General features: G+C 41.1%; 1 protein-coding gene across 1 annotated transcript; it reads left to right on the forward strand.

Moving 5' to 3' along the window:
- The first annotated feature begins 3,547 nt into the window (after positions 1 to 3,547).
- On the forward strand, positions 3,548 to 9,477 carry LOC106573674 (transcription factor Sp8). The gene is given in 3 exon segments (XM_045719151.1): positions 3,548 to 3,909; positions 6,983 to 7,766; positions 7,769 to 9,477. Coding segments are annotated over 3 exon segments (1,419 nt in total). The 5' UTR covers positions 3,548 to 3,825; the 3' UTR covers positions 8,320 to 9,477.
- Positions 9,478 to 11,547: the final 2,070 nt, after the last annotated feature.

The following is an 11,547-nucleotide window of genomic DNA, read 5'->3' on the forward strand; positions in this document are numbered from 1 at the left end:
GCTTCACTTCAGCCTCTGGGGACATGTGTTGTTTAGCGTACAATTAGCTTGATATTATACATAGGACCAATTATGTCCATGTAAATTACCATAGTAGCTCTCTTGGTGTTGAATCTTTTCCCTGTAAACTTAGAAACGTACTGCGTTGCGTCAGCAACACCTGTGCAGGAAACAGAGAATACGGTTCTGTTGTGGGTTGTTAAAACTCTAAAATAGAACCGTGGAGCTAACTAGGACATGGTCCGCAAGGAAGTAAAGCATTTATTAACTATCAACTATATTCCATTACCTAACTATTACATTGCCATAAAAAAGCTATTTTTTTTAATTAAACATAAAACATTTTATTACACTATTCCCCCCCCAAAAAAAAGCTAAGATATACGAGGATAAAAAGCTTTTGGAGGCCCCAGCCCCAGTCCATTCATCCCTGAACCAAAGAGGTCCTGCTAGACAATACCGCCAGCAGCTGGCTGATCGATATGCCACAAAAGATCAGAGGTTAAGGCAGTCAAAAGATTGTTAACTAGCCATTTGATCTGCCAGACATTTATATCAGTGTTTATGGTCCAGTGCTTCTCTTCAGTACAGGCCATGCTGCACACCTGTGCCTGGAACACTATGAGGGAACACTATTTTCCCAGTGTTGATGACCTCCTGGCCTGGCCCAGAAAACCTGCCTGCCACACCACTCCCTCTCTGACTGAAGTGACATCCCAGATAAAGTAGATTACTTCAAAACGTGTAAAAAACAAATATAGAGAGTTGCACGCTCTATAAAAGCTCCCAATACTGTGACGGATAAACACCAGTTTCAGCACACAGTGTCTTGTTCAGAGTTTGTTCACATGAAAACAAACATTTTGCATATCTTTGAGAGCTTTTAAAAATAGAATCATTATGATAGCTTTGCTTGGTTTTTGAAAATGCTAGCTACAGTTTCAATGTCATTTCTTAACAATGTCTTCAAGTTGTCTGATGTGTGTAATGGCTATACGTTAGGTAAATCTAGCCAACACACTGTGATAAGAGATGTAGGAGACTTTAAATCTCTTCTGAGCGGAGCACCACCCACTGACAGTAATTTACTGATACAGAGTTGGATGTGATGTGAAAGCCACTGAAATAAGCTAAATTACACTGTATGTTGCATTGTTGCATGACACTGTGATTAGAAAGTATATTTACTCTCAATCAAAATATGGTCATCTTGGTCACCCATTGGTGTGTGTGTGTGTGTGTGTGTGTGTGTGTGTGTGTGTGTGTGTGTGTGTGTGTGTGTGTGTGTGTGTGTGTGTGTGTGTGTGTGTGTGTGTGTGTGTGTGTGTGTGTGAGAGATACTTGAGTGGTTGAGTGCAACCATCTATACATGCATGTGAGTCTCTCTGTGCATGTGTGTATGTGTTTATATGTGTAAATGTGTGCATGCATCTCTGAACCACAACAGTATACTATGTAACACATGGGTTTGTTTGCTGCCCCGACTCTGTCCCTGTTCCTGTCTCTCTGTGTCCCTGTCTCTCTGTGTCCCTGTCTCTCTGTGTCCCTGGCTCTTTGTGTCCCTGGCTCTCTGTGTCCCTGGCTCTCTGTGTCCCTGGCTTTGTGTCCCTGGCTCTCTGTGTCCCTGGCTCTCTGTGTCCCTGTCTCTCTGTGTCCCTGTCTCTCTGTGTCCCTGTCTCTCTGTGTCCCTGGCTCTTTGTGTCCCTGGCTCTCTGTGTCCCTGGCTCTCTGTGTCCCTGGCTCTCTGTGTCCCTGGCTCTGTCCCTCTGGATGCATTCCAAATTGCACCCTTTTCACTATAGGGCTCCGGTCAAAAGTAGTGCACTATATAGGGAATATGGTGCTATTTGGAACACACAACCTCTGTGTCCCTGCTGGCTTTCTGGGAGAGGGGAGGCCCTCAGTGAGTGTGGCTCACCCAGGCGGAGACAGGCTTCCTGCACATCCTTTGTCACACCATTTGGGGCCTTGTGTCTTGTGGCTCCCCTGCTTCAGACCTACTTGGCAGCTCACAGGGCAGACAGACATCTGCTCCTCCTAACCTCCTGCATGGTGAACAGAGAGAGGAGAGGAGAAGAGAGAAGAGAGGAGAGGAGAGAGGAGAGGAGAGGAGAGGAGAGGAGAGGAGAGGAGAGGAGAGGAGAGGAGAGGGAGAGGAGAGGAGAGGAGAGGAGAGGGAGGAGAGGAGAGGAGAGGAGAGGAGAGGAGAGGAGAGAACCACCACTAGCCCACACCAGCAGTCAGTCAGTCAAAAACACTTGTGTCCCCATATCCTGTTCTGTCACTTGAGTTAACACCATGCTATAGATATGATCACATCTATGGGCAGAGTGAGTAACAATAGTGGAATAGTGGAGTCACTCAAAAACACTGTCCTGAAATCCTATTATGTCACTTGAGATATATTGCATAAAACAACATAACATAGGCTAAGTATGATATGGTTGAAACATGGGTTTGATAGGCATCTGTAAGCTACCCTAGGACACTATGCATCTGTAAGCTACCCTAGGACACTATGCATCTGTAAGCTACCCTAGGACACTATGCATCTGTAAGCTACCCTAGGATACTATGCATCTGTAAGCTACACTAGGACACTATGCATCTGTAAGCTACCCTAGGACACTATGCATCTGTAAGCTACCCTAGGACACTCAACTCTTTATTTCTCGTGTAACTTCATTTAAAGGTCAGAAGTGAAATGAGGTGGTGCCCCTAAACCTACAAACAATGGTTTGGTTTTTGTTATTCTTCCAAGACAGTTATTTGCATGGTTTTATGCAAAAATGTAATTTAACCATGATAGTCGACTAATTGCTGTGGCAAGCCTCAACATGCAGTTTACTTCCGAGCATGGATCTTCAGCAGTAAGACCCTGAGATGATCGAGTTGCTTTGTAAATCACCACATTTAGAGTAAAGTTCTCCATCCCTTTCATCTGGCTACTCCCCCCCAGACTCTCCTTCCCTTCATTTTCTATGCAGAATAATTCTAAAGAAGACAATATTGAGCACATTTTGTTCGTGCTCAGCGGCCCTGAATAACGCGGTCATTATGGCGGTGAAAGCGACAGGTTTGGAGTTAGATTTCATGACGGTAATATAGTCCATGCGTGTAGGAGAAAGAAAGCCCTAAATGGGGACATCTGTTCAATGTGACGTACAGTTAGTTAGTGGGGAGATAGAGGATCAGAAAGAACAACCTGCGTCCGCCTCACCATGTGAACTCAGGCCAACCCACCCTCACTGTGACCGGAAGGTTTATGGGAGAGAGTCTGTGCGCACAAATAGCCGAAAAAGGGAATTATTTTAATTGTAAAATACGGATCCGTAAAACCACCCTAGTAAACATGTGAAAGTAAATTAACCATTTGGAAGTGTCCAATCTCTCTCTACCATGAATGATGTAGTTGTCCATCAGTGACATGCTGAAACATGTTGCATGGGGAACGGTTATCTTGCTGACCTATCAAATCAGTCTGCTTGATAATTCAATCCAGCAATTTGTCAATGTGACATACCATGGTTTCCACACATGGGGACTTGTTTAAAAAGATAACCTCTCCATCTTTCCCCATCATAGCAAAACGCAGCATCACATTCTTGCATCCCTTATGTTAGCTCTCATACCTACCTGGGATATTTAGGTAAGCACATGACTGCGCAACCTTGTCAGTTGGCTTGAACACATGTTGTGATTAGACCACCGGTGGATGAGCAAGCCTCTCTCTCCTCAGTTATTCCTAATTAAACGCAATTCCCAAAGTACCATTTATCTTGCAGGAGACAGGGTCTACTGTTGTACCGCCTGCGGGTGGAGGGGATGCAGCGCTGCGCTCAGCCTCGTGCACTACACACAGAAACACCGAGGGTCAATCGATATCAATATGGCGCCGAGTGGAGCACGGTATGTAAGCTTCTATCCAGGCTACACATTGTATTTTTCACTTCGTTTGGTGTATCTGTTTAACGTTTTCTGACTTTTTGTTGTTGTCGTCATTTGACCTAAATTGTTTAGGGAGAAATGACGTCAACTAATCCACTGATTGAGTTCTAGTATAGCGTGTACTTCTGTTCTTATGGAAACTCTGTATTGCTTTTTTATGGTTATCATAAATATTAAATAGCATATTAGTGAGTTTTAAGTTTGATATTGGAGACCCAGTTTTCTCGAAATTATAAGTTAAATGAATGGGTTGCATTAATTAAGCTACAGGAAAGTTTTACAAATCTAAAGTTTGATTTATTTCAGAGAAGGTTTCTATTTCAATATTTGCAGAAATTACAGTTAGTAATAACCAATGACAAAATGTCAAACTGAGATGTGAAGAACTCAAAGAGAAATACAAAGTAGTTTTTTTTATCATAGGCCTACTACAATTGTTAAACTATTTCTACATTTATTGCATGAACACGAGAAATGATAATGTTAATATTATGCTACAAATAGACAGGTGCATAGACATGACACAGCACAACTGTTACTAAGGCGATATCAGCTACATGTATAGTCATCATTTTTAGACCAACGCTCTCTGTTACTCAGCCTAGATATTTATTCATTTCATATTGGGTTTTTACAGCACTATGGACACATTTTGGCTGCACCTTGTTCGCTCTAGCAGCGTAAATTAAATCCAAAAAGCTGTTGTCCAATCGAAGAAACAGAGGAATGAATCAGATAGTCCATCTATCACACAGTGTAATAAAGGAAGCGACATGGGTTAGGCAGATGATGTGATGAATAATCCCTGGTCGTTTTAATTAACTTTTCGCTGTCTTGTAATGACCAAGCTGGTCAACAGACCCGGTCAATAAGCATGTTAATATCAAACATATAAAACTACGCATGATTAAAAACCTCCTGCGTTATTAAATTTGAAATTCAAATGAAATTTATGCTGCCAATGCACACTGCATGCTAATATAGCGAGGGGAAGAGAGAGGGAGAGAGAGAGGGAATGATAGAGAGAGAGGAGAGAGCGACAGAGAAAAATGAGGGAGAGGGTTCCCGGGTTGTTATGGCCTTCAAGTCCCTGTTATGTAACGAACGGAAGCTATTATTATTATTATGTACATGTACTTAGCTACATGGGCTCATTACAATTGAGATGTGATGGAACATATTCGATATTATCAAAATAGCTTTAATTTTATATTTGATCGAATGTGTAAGATCCGTATAGGCTGTACGAAAAAAGATTGTACGGCTGTAATGCGCTTGTACGCTATACTGTTTAATCTAAGATCACATTGATTCATTATCAACGATATAATGAGGCATAACAGCTCTCACCTGGACACACAAAACAGGGAAAGGTAAAAATGATTCAATTAAATAAAGTTAATTTCCTTTTATTTGAGATGTGCTCTGTTCTCCTTTATGCCTCCTCCATTTCTCTTTCTACCCACCCACCACACAACACCCACACACACACACACAAAAAAAAACAAACAAACACACACAACACACACACACACACACACACACACACACACACACACACACACACACACACACACACACACACACACACACACACACACACACAGTGTAACTCCATGGACTGATGTACCAATGTAAACGAACTAGCTAAATGAAGTGTATAATTATTTTGTCATACTATGGAGTTAATGATAAAGTCAGTCATCTCTTTTAAGGAATGCAGTGCATTGTAGTTTTAATCAAAATTGTCAAAATAATTGAATGCAATTACAGTAAAGTGACATTTTGAAAAAAGGTAATATTGGTCCTGCATGTGAAAACAGTGGAGTCTTTTGTAGGCTTCATAATCGTTGTTTGTATGAACTAATTAAAGTAATGACAACTTTAATGTAAAACTTCCAAGGGAAATACGTCACAGAAGGTTAGCTAAGACATTTATGTCCTCAATGTAACACTGGTAGAAAGTGGAGCAAAAGTTTTGAAAAAAGGGATTGAAAATCTCCTAAATAGTCACATACAAATGTTTGATAGCACTCTAATAACACCAAAATATAAATAACAATAACAACAACAACGAATAATAACCTAATAACAATAATTACGTTAACAATAAATAATAGCACAAGTAGTCTAATTTTTATCGTAAATAAATACAATTCCCAAATGTACTCTTTCAGATTTCAATAAGTAATTATTTTCACTCTCATTTAACTTTACCTTCTTCCGTTCTTTTATTATGAAGAGGGTGGTGAAGGGGCGGAGAGCTGTCTGAAGTAGTCTACTGATGACCTCACGTTAGAATGTGGCAGTGTGGTGGAACAGGGGCGCTGATTGGTCGCCCGTGTCACAGCGGTACTTCAAAGCCGGAGAGGACCTACAATTGTGGTGGAATGGGCGGAACACATCATTGTATTGCACACCTCTAAAAAAACACTGCTGTGATTCATAAATATAAAAAGATCCTCTGAGGAGGGCACTTTTTGTGATGGCAACTTCACTTCTAGGGGTGAGTGTAAGGGCTTTCTTGCTGGTTTAATTAGTTATTTTATTGTCCAGCGGAGGGGATTAACATTGCTTCCGTCACACTAGGAAAGACAGTTCGTTGATTATGTTTTAAGCAAGTGGGTCACGAGTAAAAAGCTGAGATTCATTTCGCAACGACAGAGACACGCGCGCGGGATATAACTTTCTACTGATGTGCACAAGACGCGCATGTTGTTGTGCATGTCACATATAACGTCTTTTAATAGTTTTGTTATAGCTATATTTTGGTGCGTTCTATTTCATCTCAGTCTACAGGTATGTTATGACTCTGTTATGACTTGGAAAAGATGCCTGTTTAAACTGTCCCGCTAGTTGGTCTTTTGCAAATGGAAATAGTTTACAAAGTAGCTTTTGCATTAGCACGGAATGAACTTTTCACCGAGCAAATAATCATTGTTATTTTTGCCTACTATAGGAAAGGCTCTTATGCACTAACTGACCAAGCAAACTGAAAGGTTCGATATCAACATGTTGTTTCTTGTCATTTCAGGAGGAGCCGAGGCTAGGATCGACTCCTTTAGCCATGTTGGCTGCGACATGCAACAAGATAGGGAGTCCGAGCCCATCACCATCCTCCATTTCGGATAATTCTTCATCTTTTGGGAAAGGCTTCCACCCGTGGAAGAGAGCCACCGCCAGCAGCTGCAGCCTTGGGTCCGGCCTGTCCGGTTTTGGAGTGTCCCGTAACGGAGCTGGTCTATCGGACTCGTTTGGCACCAACAGCTCCCCCGGAACCAGTGCCTTCTCCCTGACGTCCGGAAACTCATCCACGCCCCACTTTGGAAACGACTATTCTGTATTTCAGGCCTCCGTTACAAACAGTTCTCAAGAACCCAGCCACCAGCCCGTCTTCATTTCCAAGGTGCACTCCTCAGTGGACAGTCTGCAAGGCATCTACCCGAGAATGAGCGTTGCACATCCGTACGAGTCCTGGTTCAAGTCGTCCCATCATGGTATCCCCACAGGAGAGGTTGGCACCACCGGCGCCTCTGCATGGTGGGATGTGGGAGCGGGTTGGATTGATGTTCAGAACCCGAGCGGAGCAGCTCTACAGTCCTCGTTGCACTCCGGTGGACTTCAGACGTCGTTACACTCTCCTTTAGGGGGCTACAATTCCGATTACTCCAGCCTAAGTCACTCAGCCTTCAGTACAAATCCCTCTCCACACCTTTTGACAACCGGACAACACCTGATGGACGGTTACAAGCCGGTGTTATCCTCTTATCCGGACTCCAGTCCGTCTCCATTAGGCGGAGCAGGGGGGACTATGTTATCTGGGGGCCAACGGCCTCTCTAGCGGGGTCTCCCCGGTCCTCCGCACGGCGCTACTCTGGCAGAGCCACCTGCGACTGTCCCAACTGTCAGGAGTCGGAGAGGCTGGGGCCGGCGGGAGCAAGTCTGCGGAGGAAAGGGCTCCATAGCTGTCACATTCCGGGCTGTGGCAAGGTTTACGGCAAAACGTCGCACCTCAAGGCGCACTTGAGGTGGCACACCGGAGAGAGACCGTTTGTGTGTAACTGGCTGTTTTGCGGGAAGAGGTTTACGCGCTCTGACGAGCTCCAGCGACACTTGCGCACGCACACCGGGGAGAAAAGATTCGCCTGTCCGGTCTGCAACAAGAGGTTTATGCGGAGCGACCATCTGAGTAAACACGTAAAGACTCACAGCGCCGGGGGCTCCGCCGGGTCTGGCTCTGGCAGCGGGGGAAAGAGGGGAAGCGATACCGACAGTGAGCACAGCGCCCCGGGGAGCCCTCGATGCCATTCCCCCGACCCTTTGCAAGTTCCCGAATCTACCCCGGGAACGGGAAACGAACGGCCTTTCTAAACTCTCTCGACTAAGTATAATATCTGAGAAAAACACATGATCTGAGGGAAATGGCTAAACTACAGTGGACATACGTCGAGTATGCGTAATTATGCTAATGTGTGCAAGTTGAGTTAATCAAGTGATTTAGACTACTGATCAAATGATATCTCCTAGTAGCCTATTGATGCCGTGGGTGTACAGGTCTATTACAGTAGTGGTAAAGGAATCCTGAAGGCACACTGGAACACTGGGGCACAATGTAAACACATCGATGTTCTTCTAACGCACAGACTGATCCCACCGGGTAGGCCTATACTTTGGTGTATGTTCCCTTTTTGAGTGTTTTTACGCAACATGGTTATTACATGGGTATTACAATAAGCAAGAAATAGACAACGTTGTTCTATCACTTGGTGATAATATGTGTCCTGCAATATCGTGTTACTGCTGTGCTGACGTCCTTTTATTCAAAACCAAACTGTGGCACTTTATTAGCCTGTTGAACACTGAAATGATCAGTACGGTCCTTTTCGACGGCTCCTTTGTAAGAACAAATCACTGTAGCTGTCTATGTGTGGTGATCCACGTTTTCTTTCTGTCCTTATCTACCCTATCGAACACATCACCTGTTTATCAATAATGGAGGAAAAGTTATGTCGCCCGTTGATTAAACGCTCCACGGATACTATCAGAAAGAGCCTGACCAAGTCTATAATAAATACTTCAATTTCACGTCACTGCGAGGCTGTATATAATGAGAAATGTAATAGCCTAGAAAATTATTCCGCACCAATGTAAAGGTGAGTTATGTATTTGTCCATGAGACGATTTTGTATAGTCATTTCTAGTTGTACATTTGGCTCTAGTAAATATCTGAACATGTACGGAAGTGTATTTTGACATTACTGTTTTATTTTGTTTTGTTTGTTTGTCAGGATATAAAAAATGTTATTGTGGGGAGTTATATTTAACCACGAGTTTTACTTGTATTTCTGAGTCTTTTAATAGACGCACTTTGAATTTATTTGTAAGATGATTTCGAAATCATTCACTGTTTATTATTCTCATCTTTTAATTTAAGTAAGCATGTTGTAAAGTGACGTTAAATTCACAAGCATCATTTCTCAGAGACTGGCTTTCTTTAAGCCACTCAATAAAGTCGGTATGGATTCAGAATCAATTCGTTTAGACTCAGTTTGTTTGCTTCCTAATTGAAATTGAACACGTCATTGGCACAGTCGACAAAGCTATTCTCTGCTATTTAGAAGTAGGCTATAATTGTTATTGGTAGAGCCCACCTAAAATGTCGCTATGCTGTGGCAATTGCATGTATAGTTGACATAGGCCGATGCTCCACATGAATTGTATGTACAATTACAAGTTTCATTCAATCAAATTGTCTTTGATTCTCCGATCTGCTGCTTCTTAAACAAATAAGAAAGTTCAAACAAACTATTTAATAGAACATATTAATTCATCAGAATGTCATAGAATAAACCATAGGTTTAGTTTTTCTTCATAAATTACTATTAGCGCTGAACTTCCTTTCTGTGACGTTTTACATGCAGATGTGCAAAACATTTTATATAAAAACAAATAAAATTCTATATTTGAATGTATGTAATGAAATTGTTATTACCGATGGGCAATTATAATAAAAGTATATAGAGAAATGTGTCACGCAGGTGACGTTTCCACGCCAAGATACGTGTCTGAAAGTTTGGGTAGTTTGAGTAAACGAACATCCACATTAAAAACAAACATTTTAGCTGGATTGCATGACCATGTTTGAAAAATAAATACTGTAACTACTATTTGAAGTATTATCATTTTCTTGTGGTACTATCTCATTTTCTGAACATAAAAGCTCCCGTCCAGAGAAAGAAACTGCTGCGTGCGTAAAACGTGTTCCATATTTGGTTGCGAATGTACGTGTCACTTTTACAAATAGGCAGAAGTAGTTTTTCTTTCTAATATGTATAACTTTACAGCACTTGTTAATTTGCCATAAGGTAATATGTACAGGATGTTATTAATATCAGCATTATTAATATATATATATATATATATATATATATATATATATATATATATATTATATTATATATATATATATTATATATATATAAATGGGCAAAAGTCGGATGAAAAAGTCGGATGTCGGATGAAAAAGTTGAGGCGCAAAACTTTTCTAGATCCGTGAAATAATTTCCATCATAATACTTATTATATTTATTGTAGTGCAAAACTATCGTAGTGCAAAACTTCTCTAGATCAACAAAATTATTCCCACGAAAGACTATATTATATTTATTGCTTAAAAAAACTATAGCCTGCCTATAGTATATATTTGAGTAATCTCGGCAGTGGAACCCAGAACCAAATCAGCTACTGGATTTGGGAAACAGTGCAGCGGTGCATGTTTCACCTGCTGTGGGAAACTTACTTTAAAATGTAGGTTAATTTATAAAACTCTTACAACTCTTAATAAATAAAACAAATATGTAACAAAGTGAATACATTGGCGAAGAATAATACATTTCCACCAAAATGTTTTAGATTGACTTGACTGAGAAGGGCATGTGCGATAGGGATAACTGGTTCATCGCTTCATGTTGGGCCTTTTGAAATAGGCCGACATCGTTTAACACCAAGCCTGGGCCTATCGCGATTTTATCATTTTAAGATCCACTACGATATGTTTTAACGTGTTTTTTAAATCATTCTCTTATGGCAAGCTGTAGACTATTATTCTGATTGAATTCGGGAGGTTGAAATACAATTAATGTTGCCGGCGTGCAAGAAATGTTAACTTTACACCAATTATTTTAGAATGTAAACCAAATAAGATCATTTCCATAACACTAGACTAAAACGACGTGGTCATATATTTCTACAATTTATTTTGCATAGGCCTAACACAATTATGCCACCTAGTGTTATTTAAAACTTCTTTTACAGTTGAAAACAAGTGGCATTTTTACCGAAGTTAGCCTTGGTTGGAGATAGGCTACATTTAGTGGCATTTGAAATAGGACTCAATCGAATTGAAGTCGTTTTCATTGGCAACGGGCGCCATCTTGTGTCCATCAGCCCTCTGTAGACTTCAGTAGCCTATTTAGTCGCATTTAAAATGAACGAGTTCCAAGTTTATTTGAAAATGTATTGACATATTCCCCACAATCTAATTTAGATTATAGATTAATCATTATGTCACTTTAGAATCAGGTTAAAAATAACATGTTA

Source organism: Salmo salar, chromosome ssa05 (genome assembly GCF_905237065.1).
Source record: "Salmo salar chromosome ssa05, Ssal_v3.1, whole genome shotgun sequence".
Lineage (NCBI taxonomy): Eukaryota > Metazoa > Chordata > Actinopteri > Salmoniformes > Salmonidae > Salmo > Salmo salar.